This window comes from Prionailurus viverrinus, chromosome D1, assembly GCF_022837055.1.
Source record: "Prionailurus viverrinus isolate Anna chromosome D1, UM_Priviv_1.0, whole genome shotgun sequence".
Lineage (NCBI taxonomy): Eukaryota > Metazoa > Chordata > Mammalia > Carnivora > Felidae > Prionailurus > Prionailurus viverrinus.
Genome location: NC_062570.1, coordinates 10,117,716 through 10,139,562, shown reverse-complemented (window position 1 = coordinate 10,139,562; position 21,847 = coordinate 10,117,716). Strand labels below are relative to the sequence as shown.

At 39.8% G+C, this 21,847-nt stretch overlaps 1 protein-coding gene across 8 annotated transcripts in view; it reads left to right on the top strand.

The window, feature by feature from the left end:
- Positions 1–21,847, top strand: part of ALG9 (ALG9 alpha-1,2-mannosyltransferase) — a 94,168-nt gene that overhangs the window by 417 nt on the left and 71,904 nt on the right. For 6 of the 8 annotated variants that reach the window (XR_007156152.1, XR_007156153.1, XM_047877162.1 and 3 more), the window contains exons 2-8: positions 632–770; positions 1,612–1,746; positions 8,730–8,800; positions 13,571–13,659; positions 15,684–15,819; positions 19,887–19,974; positions 20,155–20,260. Coding sequence is in view for 6 of the 8 variants with exons in the window: in XM_047877162.1 (XP_047733118.1) it covers positions 632–770; positions 1,612–1,746; positions 8,730–8,800; positions 13,571–13,659; positions 15,684–15,819; positions 19,887–19,974; positions 20,155–20,260 (764 nt within the window). In the remaining 2 variants the exon portion in view is untranslated. The remainder of the gene's footprint in view (positions 1–631; positions 771–1,611; positions 1,747–8,729; positions 8,801–13,570; positions 13,660–15,683; positions 15,820–19,886; positions 19,975–20,154; positions 20,261–21,847) is intronic. The other 2 variants (XM_047877164.1, XM_047877165.1) reach the window with 1 other exon arrangement.

Below are 21,847 nucleotides of genomic sequence, written 5' to 3'. Positions count from 1 at the left end.
TGGAGTGCCGCTTCAAGGCTGTTTGCTGGCCCAGGCCCACAGTGGGCTGGCGTCGTGGTGTTTGAGTTGGCAGAGCCTCTGTGGGAGACGTTGGCAAGAGCGAAGAGCATACCTTTGTTGGCTGTGTCTCACAGTCTCCTTCATTGCCCCCAAAGCCCTAACCCCTTGCTCTAAAGTGTGGGCCCCGCAACCTCCAGCACCTGCAGCCGTCTCTCCCGGGGCACTGCGGGTTAGGACTGCATTAACGGAGCCGACAGCATACGGAATGGGAGGAGGTTATGTGCTTCGCACATATTAGGCCTGAACAAGGGGGAGATGAGTAAAGCCGTGGAAAGTAATGACCTTGTTAAGAAAGAAAAGGAAAATGAGAGCTTTCTGGCCTTCAAGGAGTGTCATGGATACAATGAATTAAAGTGTATGTGTGAGCTTACCCCTTAAAAGTAGGAAGTGGAAGGAGTAATTAAGATTAATAAAGTTCTTCATCCCTTGTTTATTTCTCAGAACAACTAACTTGTTAGGTGAATTACTTAAGTGTGCTTTGATACCATTGCCATTCCTGTCGTTTCTGTCCAGTTTTAGGCCTTCTAGTTGTTGGGTCTTGCTGAGGCATCTTTTCTTTACTTCTGAGCAGGTTGTCTGGGAACAAAGCAGGACAAGTCTGGGCACCTGAGGGATCTACTGCTTTCAAGTGTCTGCTGTCAGCAAGGTTATGTGCTGCTCTCTTGAGCAACATCTCTGACTGCGATGAAACCTTCAACTACTGGGAACCAGTAGGTGATTTCTTTAGTTTTCTTGTTCTCGGTTTCACTGCTTGGGGCCTTGTTGTCAATCAAGATACAAGTAATACACACGTGTGACTGGTAGTAAACTTTATTTTCACTTTTGTATTCTAAGCTGATGATTTTGTATTCTAAGCTGATCAGTTGTTGAAGGCCATAGGAAATTGGGCTTCTTGCAAAAAAGATGTAATTTGTAATTTTCTTAAAAACTATTTTAAATCAAAATAATACTTCGAGATACTTTTTAAAAAACCAACAACTGTGAAACTTAAAGGGAAAAAAGTAGCTCTCTGTTCCATTGCTCGTATAGCCAAATCCCAGTCCCTAGAAGAACTACTTGCTTTGAGCTTTTGAAGTTACTCTGATGTTTGCCAAAATAAAAAAGCTACTAAGTAGTATGCTTATTCTGCTATTTATTTTACACGTTTGTAAGTCTGCTGACTTCCTATTACGGAAAATTTAGAGGTGAAATTTTCTAATCCTATTTTACATTTTAAACAAAGGATGTTTAGAGTAGGTAGCTTAAGGACAAGGTAAGATTTAGAGTTTGTCTGTTTTGGCTAATGAATACTAAAAAAAAAAAAAAAAAAAAAAGTGGAGGGTAAAATTCAAGCTTTTAACGTTGACCAAACAGTCTTGTGAAATTTAAAATGTCCTAAGATTGTTCACTAAAGGGTCATTTTGATTATCTATTGGAAATCTTGTTGAGAATGTCAGCATTTTTTGTGTATCTTTGTCTCTTTAATGTTTTTGCTTAGAAACTTCACTTGCAACCTGCTAGCAAGGATCTCTGGCCAATTTAACCCGGAACCTATCTGTTCTGTACTTTCAGACACACTACCTCATCTATGGGAAGGGGTTTCAGACTTGGGAGTATTCCCCTGTTTATGCAATTCGCTCCTATGCCTACCTGTTGCTTCATGCCTGGCCAGCTGCATTTCATGCAAGAATCCTACAAACTAATAAGGTAAGGGCAGGCCAACTTGGAAGCAGTTACAGCTGAACAAGAGGCGAGTCTCTGGAACAGTTTTCAGAAAAGGGAAAAATAGATTGGTAGGTAGGAAAGGACTTTTTTTTTTTTTTTTTTAGAATCATTTCTTCATTGTTAAGTAAGCATTAATGGAGCAACTTTAAAAAATTTTTTATTCCACAATAGTTGACCTGCAGCTTTACATTAGTTTCAGGTGTACAATACATTGATTCAACAATGTTTTATATTACTATGCGCTCCTCAAGATAAGTGTTTTCTTATTCCCTATAACCTATTTGACCCATTCCTCTCCCTCTTCCCCTTTGGTAACCATCAGTTTGTTTTCTGTATTTAAGAGGGTTTTTTTTTTTTTTTTGGTTTGTCTCTTGTTTTGTTTCTTAAATTCCACATATGCGTGAAGTCATATGGTATTGGCAAGTTGTTGCAAATGGCAAGATTTCATTCTTTTTTATGGCTGAATACTCTTCCATTGTATGTATATATACCACATCTGCTTTATCTGTTCATCTCTCAGTGGAACACTTGGGCTGCTTCCATAATTTGGATATTGTAAATAATGCCACAATAAATACAGGGTTGCATATATACTTCTAAATTAGTGTTTAATATTCTTTGGGTAAATAGACAGCAGTACAATTACTGGATCATTCAGTAATTCTATTTTTAATTTTTTGAGGAACCTCGATACTATTTTCCACAGTGGTTGTACCAGTTTACATTTCCACCAACAGTGCATGAATTCTTTTTACTCGACATCCTCAACAACACTTGTTGTTTCTTGTGTTTGTGATTTTGGCCATTTCGACAGGTGTGAGTTGAGATCTTGTGTTTTTTTTTGTTTTTGTTTGTTTGTTTTTAAATTTTTAAAAATATATTTGAGAGAGAGGGGTCAGTGTGCAAGCTGGGGAGGGGAAGAGAGAGAGAGAGAGGAAGAGGAAGACATAGAATCTGAAGCAGGTTCCAGGCTCTGAGCTGTCAGCACAGAGCCCGATGTGGGGCTCGAACCCATGAGCTGTGAGATCATGACCTGAGCCGAAGTTGGACGCTTAACTGACTGAGCCACCCAGGCACCCCTTTGCCCACTTTTTAAATTGGATTATTTGTGTGTTGGGTTATATAAGCTTTTCTCATGTTTTGGATATTAACTAGTGGACCAACTTTTTATCTGGTAGGTACTTTGTTAAGAGCTGTGGGTGTAACAGTGACCAAATCCTTGCCCCCATGGAATTTATAGTTTAGTGGGGGAAGATGAAATTGAACAAGTGATTTTAAATGCAGTGGGTTGAGGTATGTGGGTGGCTCAGTTGGTTAAGTGTCTGACTTTTGATTTTGGTTCGGGTCATGATCTTACAGTTGTGGGGTTGAGCCTGGAGTTGGGCTCTGTGCTGGGTGTGGAGCCTGCTGAAGATGCCCTCTATCCCTCTCCCTCTAACCCTTACCTGCTTGCATTCTCTCTTGAAAAGAAAGGAAGGAGGGAGGGAGGAGAGGGGGAAGGGAGGATGGGGTGAGGGGATGGGGTATGGGGGGAGGGGGGAGGGAGGATGGAAAAGAAAGAAAGAAATGCAGTGGGTCTTACGGCGGAGAAGTACAAGGTACCATGGGACAGCATCTTAGGGGAGACTAAACAAAGTGCTGAAGGATAATAAGTAGGAGTTAATGGAGACCTAACCTGATGACTTTTTACGAATTTGCTATGATGTGTCTTGGCATGGATTTCTTTGGGTTTGTCCTATTCGGGAATTACTAACCTTCTTAAATATTTAGGCTTACATCTTTTTGCTAAATTTGGGAAGATTTTGGCTATTATTTTACAGAGTACTTCAGCCCTGCTCTGTTTGTTCTCTCTTAAGATTCCAGTGATATCAATGTTAGATGTTTAATTATAGTACCCTAGGTCTCTGAGGCCCTATTAATTTTTTTCTAGTCCGTTTTCTGTGTTGATTGAGCAATTTCTAATCATCCAGTTCATCAATTCTTTCCTCTCTGCTCTCCATTCTGCTGTTGAGCCTATCTTTTGAGATTTTATTTTGGTTATTGTATTTTTTCAGTTCTAAAATTTACATTTGGTTTTTCTTTATATATTCTGTTGCTTTACTGAGAATTTGTATTTTTTTCGTTTGTTTCCAGTGTGTTCTTAATTGCTCACTGAAGCATTTTTACATTGGCTCCTTTAAGAGTTTGTCAGGTAATTCTGACCTTTATCTAATTGGTATCTATTGATTGACAATTTTCAGTTTGCCATCTTCCAACTAATATTCAGTTGAAGCCTTGGCCATTTGGGGTATTACATTCTGAGACTGAATCTTCTTCCTGGGCCTGAAGTGCTTCCTCTGCCTTTTTGGGTTTTATTTAAGCCTTCTGTTTGGTCTGGCTGCTTTTGTTACCCTCTAGCAGGAGAAGGGAGAGAGTTCTCCACCTTTGTTATTGCCAGATGGGGGTAGAAGTTGAGGTTCCCCACTAGACCTTCGCTCAAGTGGCCAGGAAAGGGGTACTTGACTGCTGCTAGGTGGGGTGAGGAGGTGGAAGTCCAGGCTTACCCAAGTGGTCACCACTGACACTGTGTCCAGAGAGGGTTAAGCTCATTACCACCAGCGAGAATCAAAGTCCTGGCTTCCTACTGGATATTTGATGGCATGGATGGGAGTTGGGCTACATTCCCCCCCCCCCCCCCCCCCCCCCCCGCTGGGGGTGTTTTGCTGGAGTAGAGTGGTTATTGTCTAAAGGCTTTCTGTCTTGCTGGGCTACCCCTTTCTTGGCGTCTTGGCTAGATCAGCCAGGCTTTGGTTGGTGTTAGTTTGTGCTCATTGGCATTTCTAGCTGCCACCTTCTTTAGCTCTAAGTCTGGAATGTATAAGGCAAAAAGAAAACTTAGGGAACTTACCACTGTGTTTTTCCTCTAGTCCTAAAGTCCCTAGGCAGTCTGCCATCTTCTCTCTACCTTGAGTCTTCTTAGGTTTACTTTACCTGTCATGTGCAGAGTTTTTGGTTTTACATAGTAGGAGGAATAGGGAAAAGTGCAACTAATCCACCTTGTATGAAGCAGAAGTCCCTGATTAGAGAACTAGACGTTCAGTAGGAATCAGCTAGGTAAAGGGAAAATGGGGATGTGGGAGGAAAGCCATGAGGCGGGGAAGAGGGCCAGCATGGCCTTATATAAATAGGCTTGATGCTTGGAAGAGAGTGAGTGGTGGAGTGAGTTGCATGATACTGAAAGGTAGGCGGAGGCCAGATTTATACAACACCTGGTAGGCTCTAATAAGGAATTAGGCTTTCTCCCCATGCCCACTGGCTCCCCAGGGCATTCTGAACCCATCCAGAGGCTTTAGAGGAGAGACAAGATGGCATTTGCGTTTTAGACTCATCAGAAAGATAGCACCTATAGAAAGGGATAAAACTGTCCTTTGCTTCCCTATCTATTAATTCATTTTTTTTTTTTTAACTTAGCAGAACAGACGTATACAGGATGAGGTCTTCGTAGAGAAATAACAATATGCAGTGCTTAAGGCTTTTATTTCCACTTGTATATCCACTGTCCCTTGCAATTTGACATGTTCAACCGAATCCATCACTCTTTCTTTTATGTCAATGACACGAGCAGGAAGCAGAACAGGAATGAAGATTTCTCTTCTTGTTCTTTCTTCTAATCTCCTACCTGTTAGGTTTTGCCAATGGAAGCCCCTTGGCAAAGGGGAATTAGCTTATAGAGTTCCAGCTCCAGCATCCTGATGCACAGTAGAGAGGGTGGATTGTTGCTGAAAGACCATCTGGTAATAATTGGCACCCCTTAGTGTTGGTTACCTTTCCAACTTCTTGCCACTCTAAACAAGAATACCTTTGTTTTGTCTTGTCGAACTCTGCTCAGGAGTGGGATCCCATACATACATCCATAGGCTACTTAATTTCATGGGATACTGCCAGATTGCCCCCCAGAATGGCTATCCAACTTCACACTTGCACAACTCTGTTCCACATTTCAGCCACCTCACACCTCCTGAGCACTTGATATTTCTGACTTTATAACTTTTGCCCTTCTCATGGATGTGACCTGTTTCTCATTTTAATTGCATTTCTCCGATTAGACGTGAAGTGCAATATTTAATAGTCATTTGTTTTTCCTTTTCTGTGAATTACCTATTCATATCCTTTGCCTGTTTTTCAATTGGGTTTTCTGGTTTTCTTGTCTGATTTGTAGAAGTTTTCAATAGTAACTAAGTACAGGTTTTAGATACTGGAGATCTTTTTGGCTGTCCCCTCTGTGTTAACTGTGCTGTGGACCTTTGTTGAACAGAAATCTTTAATTGATAGAGTCAACCCAATTAGTTACTCACTTAAGGTTGGTGGGTTTTGGGTCTTTGCAAAAGAAATCGCTCTTCACCACAGTTCACAAAGATATTCTTACATACTTGCTTAGCTTTATAGTTTGACCTGTCACACATAAGGCTTTAATCCATTTGGATATTTTTTTAAAGATACTTAAAAAAAATAATCTCTACACCCAATGTGGGGCTTGAATTTGCAACCCCAAGATCAAGAGTAACATGCTCCACCATACTGAGCCAGGCAGGCACGTCAATTTGAACATTAGTTTTTATAAATGGTAGAAAGATCCAGCTTTATTATTTGTGATAGAGTGAACTGGATTTTTCTGTACCATCTATCAAGTAATCCATCCTTTTTCTGATTTGTGATAGCATATCTATCATACACTTTATTCCCACATGTATGGGTCTTTGGCTTCCTTATTTTAGGTCATTGGTCAAATTGTCAGTGCCATATTTTTATTATTACGGTTTTGTTGTGTGTGTTAAATATCTGGTTGATAAATTTCTCACTTTGTCCATTTGAAAATTTGTATTTTAAAAATCATTTCAGTATTTGTTTGCCCCTCCCCAAATTCTGCATTTTGATTAGAGTTGCACTGAATTATATATTAATAGGAAAATCAATGTGTATAGGTTTGTCATTTCAATCTTAATATATTTACCCATTTGGTTAGGTTTTCTGGGTCTTCTAGTAAAATTTTTAAATGTCCCCATTTCAGTCTTAGCCAGTCTTGGGTAGGTTAAGGCTTACATTCTTAATACTTTATGTTGCTGTTGTGAAAGGAACCTTATTATTTTTTTTTTTTAGTTAGTCATTGTTGATACAGAAGAATACAATTGATCTTTGTTTTTTGATCTTAATCTAAATCTTGCTGAATTTCCTTATTAGTGTCACTCATGTATCAGGTGAATCTCTTGGATTCTCTTTGATCTGTGTGTGTAGAGTTTAGTTTCTTTTATTCCATATCTAATACCTCATTTCTTGTCATTTTGCAGCAACCAGGACTTCTAGTTATATGTTGGATGTTGTTGTGGGGGCATTGTTATCGTACTTGTAAATAAAACTCTTATATTAACTCAGGCTAATTTTTAACTTTGTAAATGTGTTTTGCACTCTCCCTAATTAGACGAGGGGTCCTTAGGCGTGTGGACACTTGGTACTAAAATTATCTGAATTCCTAGGAGCATCTAAAATAGTGGTCAGTGTTTACTAGGTTTTCAGAGTGTTTTTATTGAGTTAATGAAACTGGTATTTATTGGATCACTTTATTGAACTCTGGAATTTTTTGGTTACAGTGATGAAAACGGCAAGTATTTTTAAGTTATATAACACAGTTATATTAATTATAACCTCTATTTCAGTAGTACTTAGATTCTGAGGTATTCAAGGCTTTTAAACATACCAGTGTGGGGCGCCTAGGTGGCTCAGTCGGTTAAGCATCTGACTTCATCTCAGGTCATGATCTTGTGGTTTGTGGGTTTGAGCCCTGCATAGGGCTCTGTGCTGACAGCTGAGAGCCCGGAGCCTGCTTCAGAGTCTGTGTCTCCCCTCCTGTCTGCCCCTCCCCTGCTCATGTGTTCTCTCTCTCTCTCTCTCTCTATCTCTCTCAAAAATAAATAAACATGAAAAAAAAATTAAAACAACATACCAGTGTGCTATAATATGAAAGCTGTTCAATAGAACCCTATTATGTTTATTTTTTAAATCAATGTTTTTAATTATAAAATTAATAAAATCACATTACAGGTATTTGGAAGGTAAGAGGGAAAATGTGCACCTAACTCCTACCAGCTTGATTTAGCCACCTTTACCATTTTATTTATTTATTTATTTATTTATTTATTTATTTATTTATCATTTATTTATTTTCTAATATGGTTTATTTTTAGTTTAATTTAGGACACCGCACAATTGAGTGGAAGGTCCAGAGATTTCCCATATACACCCTGCCCCCACACATGTATAGCCTTCCCCGTATCCACATCCCCCATTAGAGTAATAAACTTGTTACAATCCATGAACCTGTATTAACACATCATTGTCATCCAGAGTCCATCCTTCATGCCACCTTTACCATTTTATCACCTTTCTTTTCAGCCTTTTCATATGCTTCTGATTTCCAAAGCTGTGATTGTGATCTGTAAAAATGTACATTTCTACCTGGTATTTTGTAATTATCGGTAATTATCAATATATAACGACTTAGGAAATGTTTGTTGAATGTAGGAGTTTTATATCCTATGAATTCTTTGACTGTTTCTGTAACCATAAATTTTATCTGTGTAATAGTACATGAAATTTATGTAGCAGAATTGACTGATTTCCCTGTAATCGGATATTGTGTAGTTTTTTTTTAAATGTTCTTTTTCCCCCCTTAAATTAATAGTGCTGCAGTGACCATTTGCATGAGTAGAACTAACCACCCCCCTCCATATTTTCAGTTACTTCTGTGGGCTGGACTCCTAGAAATAGGTACATTGGATCTAGGGGTATGAAAATGTTTATGATTCTTGATAATACTGCCTTTCAGGAAGATTACACCAGTTCATAGTGTTACTGATAACAAATGAGAGTGGTTTTATCTTGAGTTTTCTTGTTTCTATGACTTCTGTTTTCTTCTTCTTGGTTTCTTTCAGATTCTTGTCTTTTACTTTTTACGATGTCTCCTGGCTTTTGTGAGCTGTATCTGTGAACTTTACTTTTACAAGTGAGTATAAAAGCTTTGCTTCTGAAAGTGCTATGAGAAAGGTCAGTACAGCATAAGATTATTTCTGATAGCATAAGCAGTATTTATAATAGAAAATACTTTTCTCCTGGCTCCTAATAATATATTTGAAGTAGGACTTAAAATTTTTTTCTCACTTTATTGATCTACAACTGAAATAGAACATTGTGTAAATTTAAGGTGTACACATAATTGATAAACGTATCTGTAATGAAATATGACAGTAAGGTTAACACATACCTTACTTGACATGAGTACAACTTTATGTGTGGTGAGAACATTTAAGACTTGCTCTTCTAGCACCTTTCGAGTATATAATAATGTATTGTTAGCTATAGTCACCATGCTGTATATTAGATCTTCCAGAACTTATAGTTGGAAGTTTATACCTTTTGACGAATATCTCCTAATCTTCCCTGTCCCTGACTCCCTGCTTCCCCAGCCCCTGGAAGCCACCATTTTACTTTGTTTCTGCAAGTTTGGCTTTTTTAGATTCCATGTGTGAGTTATTACACTATGTCTTTTAGTATCTGACTTTTCACTTAGAGTAATGCCCTGAAGGTCCATCCACCTGTTGCAAATGGCAGGATTTCCTTTTTAAATGATAATATTCCATTGTATATCTTTTTTAAGAGTTTTATTTTTTAAAAATATTTCCTTGAGAGAGCCAGAGTGGGGACTGGGGAGGGGTGGGGGGGGGGAGAAAGATTGAGAGAGAGAGAGAGAGAGAGAGAGAGAGAGAGAGAGAGAGAGAGAAGGAAGGAAGGAAGGAGGGAGGGAGGGAGGGAGGGAGAGAGGGAATCTGAAGCAGGCTCTGCACTGTCATCACAAAGCCCATGTGGGGCTCGAACTCATGAACTGTTAGATCATGACCTGAGCTGAAGTCAGGCACTCAGCTGAGCCACCCAGGTGTCCTATTCCATTGTTATATATGCCACATTTTCTTTATTCATTCATAGATGGACATTGAGATTGATTCCATGTCTTGGCTGTTGTGAATAGTACTGCAGTAACCATGGGAGTGCAGATATCCCTCCATATCTTCATATAAAGTGAAATTATGTTTAAACACCTCTAACTGGTGTTTTATTTGGTAGAATTTAGTAGAGCCTTATTTTTGGTCTCAAGATAAATATGATTTACCTCTTCGCCTTGAGCTTAGATGATGGGAAATTATTCCTGTTGTGGGACTTGCTGCTCTTAAATTTTGTTTTAATGTTTATTTTTGAGAGAGAATGCAAGCGGGGGAGGGACAGGGAGACACAGAATCTGAAGCAGGCTTCAGGCTCTGAGCTGTTAATCCTGAGCCTGACTCAGGCCTTAAACCCACGAATGACAGGATCATGACCTGAGCCGAAGTTGGACGCTTAACCACCCGAGCTACCCAGGTGCCCCGGGACTCACTGCTCTTATTTGCACTCAGGACGTGGTCTTTGCCCAAGTACCTGTTGGTTGGTTGAATGTTAGTGGAAGTATTAAGCATTTAAGTGTCAGGGCGCCTGGATGGCTCAGTTGGTTAAGCGTCCGACTTCAGCTCAGGTCATGATCTTACGGTTCGTGGGTTCGAGCCCCGCATCGGGCTCTGTGCTGACAGCTCAGAGCCTGGAGCTTGTTTCAGATTCTGTGTCTCCCTCTCTTTCTGCCCTTCTGCCACTCGCGCTCTCTTTCTGTCTCAAAAATAAATAAACGTTAAAAAAAAATTTAAAAAAACATTTAAGTGTCGCAGTAATAAAAATAGCCACTTTTTTTTTTTTTTTTTACTTGAAACCTAACACATCTTAATAATGCTTTAAGGGGTATTTAGACTTAATAATCGTTATTTAAAAAATCTTCCCACTGCAAAACATAAAAATGTCAGATAAAATTCTTTGAGTCGGGGTGGCACAGGGAAGAAGAAAGAAAGCCAGTGCTGTCTTTGAGGATTGTAACCATACAGTGGTCTACTTATGGGTTTAAGACTGAGTTCAAACCACCTTTGTGGTCCCTCAAACCCTCCCCCCACCCCAAGTTGAGAATTTATTTTAAAACTGTTACGGGTTGGTAGTACTCCTAGGCATCTTGCAAAAACAAATGGAAAATTTCTCCAGAGAAATCAATTTTTAATCCAGGTGTGAAAGAACTATGACAAATAAAGTTCTACTGAACAAGAAGTTATAATAAAAACAAATCACAAAGCACAGAAGAGAAGCAGACTTAAGTGAGAACCAGCAGAAGTAACAACAGAAAGCTGACCTGCAAAACTTTATTAGGAATTATTAAAATAAGAATATAAAATAAATGATAATTTTAAAGGAATAAAGAATTGAAAACATGAATAAGAAACAAGAGCCTAAATAATCCATTGAGTGAAAAGGAACTTGGAGAATGGGAGGAAATACTTGAAAACCATGATCTGAATAGAGGTTCGGTTCCACAATATATAAGAAACTCATCTAACTCAATAACAAACTGGTTAAAAAAGGACCAAGAACTTGAACAGACCTTTTTCTAAAGAAGATGCATGCTTAGCGAACAGGTATATGAAAAGATACAGTGTCACTAATCCTCTGGTAAATGCAAATCAAAACCACAATGAGCTATATGACCTCATTCTTGTTAGAATGGCTATTACCAACGAAAAAACAGCTAGTGTTGGCAAGAATGGTTTGGAACTTTTGGATCCTGTAGGTGGGAAAGAAAAATGATATGGCCACTGTGCAAAAACCGTATGGAGGATCCTCAAAAAACTAAAAGTAGAGGTACCATATGATCCAGCAATCCAACTTCTGGGTATTCATCTAAAAGAACCGAAACAGGATCTTGAAGAGGTATCTGTACTTCCATGTTTATTGTAGCACTATTCACAGTAGCCAAGATGGGAAACAAGTTAAGTGTCCACTGACGGATACATGGTGGGGGGGAAATGTGGTATATATGTAGAATGGAATACTCAGTATTAGAAGGAAATCCTGTAATAATGTGACGACATGCATGAGCCTTGAGGATAGGCCAAATGAACTAACCAGTTAAAGATGGACAAACACTGGCTAATTTGACTTGTGTGAGGGTTCTAAAATAATCAAACTCATGGAATCCAAGAATAGAATTGTGGTTGCCAGGGGTTAGGGAGAGGGGAAAGGAGGAGTTGCTGATAAATGCATATAAAATTTCAGTTGTGCAAGATGGGTAAGTGCTAGAGTGGTACTGTACAACATTGTGCCTATTAACGATGCTGTAGTTTACACCTAAGAGTCTGTTAAGTGGGTACATCTCCCATGTGTTATTACCACGATAAAATAGAAAAGCTGAAAGGAAAAAGGAGTGAGACTACAAAAATGGCCCAGCAGATTTGAAAAAAGAACCAAACACAACTTGTAGAAGTGAAAGTGAACAATTGATATTTAAAGTTCATTGGCTAGTTGAAACCGCCAATTAGACATGTTAATGAGTAAGTTAGATCAATTGGAAGAAATGAGTAAGAATGAAGTACAGCACGACAAAAAGGAAATAAAAGGAAAATATGAAGAGATTAAGACACATACCTCTGTGGTAGATTTGATCCAGTGTTTGTCTAATCAGATTCTAGAAGATGATAGAATGGGGAGAAGGCCGTATTGGGGGAAATAATGGTTAAGAATTTTCCAGAATCCGTGAAACCCAAGATCCTAATTCATAGATTCAGGGAGCCTAACCTATCCTGAGCTGGGTAAATAAAAAGGAATTAGTGAAACTACATAGAACACTAAGGGTAAAGAAGATCTTAAAAGTTGACAGAGAACTAATAGAATATATCTACAAAGGAATATTAGACTGACAGAAGCCTTCTTAAAATCCAGAACATTAAAAAAATATATATTCAAAGTTCTTGGAGAAAATGGCTTCATCCTAAAATTGTGTACTCAGCTAAATCCTCTTTTAAGATGAAGCACTAAATAAGACTTTTTTTTAGACCAAAAAAAAAAAAAAAACCCAAAAAACAAAAAAGAGGGAATTTGCCATTAGCAGATCCTCAGTAAAGACACTTACAAAAGATAGCCTTAGCTGGAAGCCAAGGTAATCCAGAAAGAAGCTCTGAGCTTCTCTAAGGGACCTGAGCAAGAGAATGGTTTACACAGGCATATGTTGGAACAAATGTTGACCAAATGAAGCAGCAGTGATTGCTCATAATGTTCACAGGGTTAAAGACCTCCACGAAAGAGGTAAAGGAAGTGTGTAATTGCTTCATTTTGAGGAACGTGGACTTACTGATACGTGGTGTATCTCCTACTCTTCTCTTCTGATAACTACCCTGTATTGAGTAACTCTGTTCCAGGTGCTCCCAGCACTTTCCCATGTATTGTCCTCACACAAGTCTTAGAAAGTAGACCTTAGCATTACCCTCATTACCCTCACTTTACAGATAAGGAATCTGACAGTGTTGTCGCTAGACCAGGGTACCACTGTTAGTAAGTGGCGGAGCCCAAATTTGAACTTGTGCCCCTCTGAATGTGAGGCCTATTGTTTTTCCACTTTGATGCTGTTTTCCTATTGATCGTCCACCTACTCTGAGTCCAGAAAGCATGCATTTCTTTTAAGGTAGAGCACTTCTCTTCTGCTTACAGAATAAGCATGTTTGGGTTTGTTAGGCACACAAAATTGCTGACAAACCTGTCCAGGCAGTTCTGTGTTTGACTTTAATTCTTCAGTGTTCTCTGTGAAGCAGGCATGTTTTTGTCTTTTGATTTGAAATGTCTGTCCCTAAGATTTGCCATGCTGTCTTTGCTTTTCTCCTAGGGCTGTGTGCAAGAAGTTTGGGCTGCATGTGAGTCGGATGATGCTGGCCTTCTTGGTTCTCAGCACTGGCATGTTTTGCTCATCATCAGGTAAGTAAACGGGCAGGGGAAGGTGTAACAGGTGCACTGATCTTTCACAGCTGAGCTGAAAGGAAGACTTTGTGTAGGTGTAGGTTACATTGTATAGCATATCAGTAGTTTGCAGAGCACCGTTATCTGCATGATCTTCATCATCCTTTATGGCAGTCCTGTGTTAGTATGATAAATATTTTCCCATTGTGCAGATGAGGACTCGGAAACTTAAAAAGGTGAAAAGTTATTTTCACCATACTGCTTTCTATTACATGGTTGTAGATTTTTTGTTTTTGTTTTTGTTTTTGTTTTTTATCACATCCTCACAAGGCTGAAAAACACCAATACCTGTTGCCTTTCCCTGCTGTCAGGGGGAGAAAAATAATTTTGTTTTTCTTGTTTGTGTGTAAAAACCCTGTTCTTTATGGTTCTGCTTTCTGTTTCTTATTTGCGATGTATTCTGTAAAGGCATACGTCTTCCCTGTTGGGCTTTTTTTTTCTTTTTTAAGTAAACTTAAAGAGAAATTACAATATTAGACTGGTGGCTTACAAACTGTGCTCCATTGAACACTTGTGTTGTCTGAGCTGAGTCACAGTGGCCTATTGCCAAAAGGTAGCCTTTTCTGATGCACTGAAAAAAAATTAAGCTACTAGTTATAATTTTTCCAGTTTTAATGTCTGCTTGTGTATACCAGAATCTAGTATATACACTAAATATACACACAAAAATAGCATCCAGCACAAAAGTATGTACTTGGTCGACTGTATCAAACTTTGTGTTCTGCAGGGACCTCAGGATTCCACAACTGAATAATTAAAAAAAAATTTTTTTTTAAATGTTTTTATTACTTTTGAGAGACAGAAACAGAGCACAAGCCAGGGTAGGGGCAGAGAGAGAGGAAGACCCAGAATTGGAAGCAGGCTCTAGGCTCTGAACTGTGAGCACAGAGTGTGACGCGGGGCTCAAAACCACGAACAGTGAATAATTTTGAGTGTCACTGCTCTAAACGAGACTGTGCTGTTCCCTGTGAGCTGGCAGAGGCCTCTCATTCCTCTGCTCCCTTTGTCCTCTACATTGGCAGTTGTAATTGATAGCTTTGGATGGCATCAGTATTACTTAGCATTGATCAGTGAAGTTGTACCTTAGGTTTTTTTAGTTACTTTGCTATTCCTAAAACTGATTGAGTGTGGGAGGTGTTCAGGAGTGGCTTTAGCTTTGTCATCTCAGTTGAGGATATTGAGGCACAGAGAAATTCAAGGCATCCTTTTACATACAGCTTCTAAACCCTTGACTGACTTTGTGAGATCATACTGCCCTTCGTTGTGGTCCTTGCCTCATGCTGATTTTTCTTTCCTAGTGTTACGTGAAGCAGGCCTTGTACAGCCTGGAGAGGCAGATCTGCATTTTTGTGTCACCTTGTTAGAAACACTGATCAAATGTTACTGCAACAGAGACCCTGAAAGTACTCCGTCCTCTGCTGTTTACTGTAGTAAACAGTTACTTTGTTGTAACAAAGTAATGCTAGACAAAAGTAATTAGGGGACATCTAAAGGCCAAATTATCCATGTCAGTGGATGCAGGATGTGATATTTGGCCCTTGAGAAGGCTTCCTAGACTTCCTATGGGGTAAAGTTAGTGCCAGGACAGTCTCGGAAGACTACCAGAAGATAAAATTCTTCACAAATAGTCAGCAATGGGTCTAAGTTTCTTGAAGCATATTCTCTGCCTGGAAATATAACTGGAAATCTGTAAGTTCTGGATTTGGAGTACAGGCCAGGAGAAGAATGGCATGGTTTATATTGTATAAGTAGGCAGTGTTGTTGGTACCTAAAAAACAGGAGTGAGAAAATAAGAATACCCTTGAACTTCATTGTTATTTAAGGAGTATCACTTTACTACACATTTCTCCTACAGTGTTCCTCAAAACCTGTTCCTGGTGATTGACCTCCTGCAATGTGGGTAGATTTTTGATAATTCCTAATCAGTCTCCTACTTTTGTCCCCCCACCCCCCTTCTATTCCCCTTTTCTTTACCCTTGCAGCGCTCCTTCCTAGCAGCTTCTGTATGTACACCACGCTGGTAGCCATGACTGGCTGGTATTTGGACAAGACTTCCATTGCTGTGCTTGGAGTGGCAGCTGGGGCTATCTTGGGCTGGCCATTCAGTGCTGCCCTTGGGTAAGAAACCAACACAATTCATCTTCTGGTATCATTGGACACACAGTCAATCTGAGCGTTGGCTTATCTCCGTGTTCCTTGGTTATGACCTGAAGTCAAAGGAATGAATCAGACCTACCAAAATTCTGGGAGTTGGAAGAATCTGTCTCTTGGTGTTTATTGTTAGGATTAAATCTAATACCAGTAGTGACTCTTAGGCATCTGCTGTGTGTTAGGTGCCACGAATCCCCTTAGAAACTTTATTCCTAAACCTTATAACAGCTTTGCAGGAGAAATCCAAGTAGTAGTGCTTCAGAAGGGAGAAAGTAGACTCCAGGAGGGTGAGAAATTTGCCTTGAAGGTGATGACTGCTTTTGGATCCAGGCCTCCCTGACCCCATCACTGATGTTTCTTCTACGCTACACCACTCGGTGATGCGCGTTTCCCACTCCCAGGCCTGAAGTCGGACTTTACCTGCAGGCTCGTGGTGTTAGCTCAGCAACTTTTCCCCAAGCAGCTTTGTTGCTCATGTTCCTTGTTTTTGCCACTTTGGCTCTAGTCTGTGCTGGGTTTGCTTCTCACCTGCACTGCAGGTAATTTGGAAAAATACTGTAGTTTGATGTTAAGGTTATTGTAGTACAGCTGACCCTTGAACAGCCTGGATGTTAGGGGCACTGACCCCCTGCACAGCCCAAAATCTGCATGTAACTTTTGACTCCCCAGAAACTTTACAATAGCTTATTGTTGACCAGAAGCCTTACTGATTACTTACTCAATTAACACGTACTTGGTGTGTTATATGTATCCTATACCGTATTCTTACAATAAAGTTAAGCTACAGAGAAGAAAGTGTTACTAAGAAAAGAAGATTTATTCACAGTACTGTACTGTATTTATAAGAAACAATTGGCATACATGTGGACCCACGCAGTTTAAACCCATGCTGTTCAAAAGTCAACTGTACCAGTCTATTTCTATTGTAAAAAAAATGCCCGTTTGTTTTAGGTAGAAAGAATTCCTAATTTACTTTGCCCGTAGCCTCATCTTCAAAGGTACTTTTATATACTTTCGTATCTATCTTTCTAGAAACTGTCCTCATGTGTAAAGGCACACACATGGACATCCTGGAAATTAAATAGGATTACCTTGTACCTGTACATACTTTTTGTTGTATCTACATTGGTCTTTGTACAGATGGCACAGCATTCCACTTTCTGACCCTGATGTGGCCGTTGCCTTATCGGGAGAGATTTAGTTTTCAGTATTCACCTATGATGTACAATGCTTTAGTGAACATTTTTGTCCACGTGTCTATACATTTATGGAAATTTATTGATACAGTAAATTTCTGGAATGGGGGTTACTAAGAGGATCAATATTCTACGTTTTCTTTTTTTTTTGTTTTTTGTTTTTTTAATTTTTTTTATTTTTGGGACAGAGAGAGACAGAACATGAACAGGCGAAGGGCAGAGAGAGAGGGAGACACAGAAACAGAAACAGGCTCCAGGCTCCGAGCCATTAGCCCAGAGCCTGACGCGGGGCTCGAACTCACGGACCGCGAGATCGTGACCTGGCTGAAATCAGACGCTTAACCAACTGCGCCACCCAGGCGCCCCTGTTTTTTTTTTTTTTTTTTTTAATTTTTTTCTACGTTTTCTTAATTGTCTTCTATTTTTATTATTTTTTAACTTTTATTTTTGAGAGAGTGTGAGTGGCTGAGGGGCAGAGAGAGAGAGGGAGGCATGGAATCTGAAGCAGGATCCAGTCTCTGAGCTGGCAGCACAGAGTCCAATGAGGGGCTCAAACTCCCAAACCTTAAGATCATGACAAGAGCTGACGTTGGTTGCCCACCCGACTGAGCCACCCAGGCATCCCCTTAATTTGTCTTTTAAAGGCTGGTTTCCCCACCTCCAATCTTTGATTCTGTTTATCCTCAAAATACTGTATTCAGGATTTTGTGTGAGGCCTTCTTTTATCTCAACCATCTTGATAATTCAAAACTGAGCTCACTATCTTCCCTCCATATCTGTTCTTTTATCTCTGTTTCTATCCCAGTAAATGATACCATCATCTGCTCAGTGCTCAGTCAGGAACCTGAAAATTACCTGTGACTCTTTTCTTTTTCCCATGTCCTGTTTGTTATATCTCCTGAATATCTTGAATCTACATTTCTTCACCTCTGCTCCTGAGTTACTATGCAGACTCCTAAATGATCTTCCCATCTCTAGGCTTGATGTCTGTATATCTGCTTTCTATAATCAAACTAGACTTATCTTCCTAAAATGCAAATAGGATTTTATCACGGCCTGTTTTGTTTTAAACTCTATAATAGCTTCCCCGTTGCTCTGTGTCACAGAAGTTGACAGCCTGTGTCCTGTGGGCCCAGTGGAGCTGGTCTTGTTTTGTGCAGCCCAAGAACTAGGAAGTTGTTGTATTATAAAGGGTTGTTAACAACACTCCCACACCCACCCACACACACACACACACAGTACAGACACACACAGAACATGAAACAGAGACCATATGTGGCCTGCAGAGCCTAAAATATATACTGGCAGGTCCTTTCAATAAAAAGCTTGCCAACCTCTGTTCTATGGTGTCCAGATTCTAACATGACTCAAAAAAACCCCAATCCTGCCTCCTTTTTAATTCTCCAGTAAGTAAAAGTATTTTTTTTTTTTCACTTTTTCCATTCCTTTTACTCTGCCCCATCGACATTGAACTTTATGAGTTCCTCAAATACCTTTAGGTGGCACATATTGATTGGTCTGCCTTTAGGGGAGATCAGTGATTTCAGGATCACAATCAGCAGTCTACCATCATTTATTGAATACTTTGTGCTACATGCTGCTGATACTGTGATAAAGAAGACAGTTATGCTTCCTGCTCTTTTGGAGTTGATATTTTAGTAGGAAAGACCGACCTTGAACAAGTAAATAGAAGTATGATGACTTACCAAACGAGAAGTACAGATGCCATGGGAATGTCACTGGTTGGGCAGAAAAAAATGAAAACACAAAAAGTTAATGCAAAACTTAGATAATAGAATGTGGAAGTTCCTATCACAGAAGAGATGCCTTGTGGTAGCACATGACATTGCTAAGTAAATGATAGACATGATAATGCTATGTAAACTCAGAGACAGGAGAAATTGGTTCCACAGCGGAGTTGAGAGCAGAGCCTGTGGTGAATTTTGGGTAAATTGTGTTGTATCAGATTGGTGTGGGGAGGGAATTTCTTGTGGCGGGAGCATGGGTGAAGATGCTGGCTAGTGTACCAGATCTGGAGGTCCTGGGCATGAAGGTGATTGTTGATGATGTAAGAGTGGAGGTACCCCCTGAGAAAATGATGTAGAGAAAGAAGAGTAGAAGTTTGCTTTTGGGAAATAGACCATGGTAGGGCACAAAAAGGAAAAGGTGCACTTGGGAAGAGGCCAGAAAAGAGCAGGAGCCAGGAAGCCTAAAGAGGACGAACAGATGCTTTGTGTCAAGTGCCACAGGAAGACCAAGGTAGATGGAGGTAGTGAAGAGATTCGGGGTCTGGCTGAGGGGAGGTGCCTGTGGACCTTATGTCATTCTCCCTGCCTTAAAGCCAGGCCTTCAGGAAGAAGTGGGGAAGGCAGCTTGTGGAATTTAAGTGAAAGGGAGAAGAGCAAATGGTATTGGAAGGGGGTGTATCAGAACTGACTTACTAAAGTTTGTAGTGTTAGCAAAATTTTTATAAATCATGGAAGAGATTTGTATTTATTCATTTGGCAGGGTCGGTGTAGGACCACAGGGCACAGTTACTTAGAATTAATGTATTTTAAATGTCTGTCACACGTGAATAGGTATAATAAGGAGCTCCTTCCAGAAGCTCAGTATTAATGTTCCTTGTGCATCGTGGGGTGTGAAGTACTATCATGGGCTCTCTAAACAGAACACTGTATTTTTGAGAAGACATCCTCTTATATACTAGCGTTCTTCCCTCACTATAACTGCTACAGACATTTTTTCCCCCTGTGTTCAGCATGAAGTATGTGTGAATCAGACTTGTTTGAGTCTATGTTGTAAGTATTTAATTTCCTACTTTGTTTCTCTGTTAAATAGTTTACCCATTGCCTTTGATTTGCTGGTCATGAAACACAGGTGGAAGAGTTTCTTTCATTGGTCTCTGGTGGCCCTAATACTCTTTCTGGTGAGTTTTATTTTTTTCCCTGTTTTGTTTGGACATTGTAATGAAAGCATGTTCTGATGTAGGAAAGAGAACATTAGAAGTTCATTCTGTTATTTGTTCTGAAGTTTATCCTGTTCCCCCTGGGAGAATGTTTGCAGAACAAACCCCTGCAATTGGTGTTTATTTCCTGCTCTGTTTCAGGTGCCTGTGGTGGTCATTGACAGCTACTACTACGGGAAGCTGGTGGTGGCACCACTGAACATTGTTTTGTACAATGTCTTTACTCCTCATGGACCTGATCTTTATGGTAAGGCCTTCGGCACTCTGGGGAAGGGCAGGAGATGGCTTCATTTGCCTGAACTTTGACATTTCAACGTAGTTTCTTTATTTCATCAACTATTCTTTGGCAAATACAGCATTTCTTTGCTGGTATTCTTTTTAAAAAAGAAATGACATTCGGCTATAGCACAGTGGTGATTAAGTAACCAGTAAATGTTTCTTCTTGATTGATGTGATTTCTGTTAGTCCTGTCTGTCATTCTCGGTATATTGTGATTCTTGATGCTACTTTTTAAAATGAAAAGTTACGGGGCGCCTGGGTGGCGCAGTCGGTTAAGCGTCCGACTTCAGCCAGGTCACGATCTCGCGGTCCGTGAGTTCGAGCCCCGCGTCAGGCTCTGGGCTGATGGCTCAGAGCCTGGAGCCTGTTTCCGAGTCTGTGTCTCCCTCTCTCTCTGCCCCTCCCCCGTTCATGCTCTGTCTCTCTCTGTCCCAAAAATAAATAAACGTTGAAAAAAAAAAATTTAAAATGAAAAGTTACTTTTTACTCTTTCCATTAGAAAATCAGTATGATAACAAAAATAGGAAAATAAAAACATTCATAATCCTGTCATCTCCAGATAGCTGTTGTTAATACTTTGGAGTCTATTCCTCCAGATGTCTTGTGGACATACACACATTTGGCATTAATTTTTCTTTTTAAAATTTGCATTAAGTATCAGGGATTAGGAGAGAAAGTTTGGAAAATGGATAGAAATAGCAGAGCAAATGGTGGAGTCAGCATGAGAAAAAGGTGGGTAGTTTGGCCAGCTTTAAAGGGCTGATGCCTTTAATCTGGGGAATATATTCTGCATTTTACCTCCATCTCCCTCCCCCTCCTCCCACCCCAATGCCTTCTTTCAGCCAGCCCTGAGCCGGTTTTATTTGGCCCCCGAGGGCATTTGTGTTGGTGACAGCTATGGAGGATTGTCCTAGAGATCTTCCTGGTCAGATCAGCCAAGTCAGTAAACATCTTTTGAGACCATTTTTCATTAAAATAAGTGTAGTTTCTTCTGCCTTAATTTTCTGAAGGTCTTGAAGCATTTTTTAATATGTGATTATCCTGGGGCTCTGCTGTGAAACAAGTTAATACTACCTCTGTGTCTTACCAGTTTAAGCCATGCCCATCACTTTCCTGTGCCACTTTGTCCACAGGACCAACAGATTGGATGATTTAAAGTAAGCATACAAAAAAGATTTAATTGGGCCTGTCAGGATTTGTGGAATATTGTCATTTAGATGGCAGTAGGTAATAGGTCATAATAAACCGTGTTTTGTCTAGTGACTTGAATTTCCACACTGCCTTGTTAGAGAATAATTAAGTGAAGGAATTTTAATTTTTTTAAAAGTTTATTTAGGTAATCTCTGCACCCATTGTGGGGTGCAGAATGCACAACCTCGGTATCAAGAGTCACACACTCCTCTGAGCCAGCCAGGCGTTCCCTAAGTGAATGAATTTAAAAAGGCTCCTTTAAGACTTCAAGATCCCCAAAATGTGAGAAAAGCCCCAATTTTAAGCTTTCGCCTCTAGATGTCTCCCTTTAGCTGGAGAGAGTTTGTATGTTTTTAATTCCCCC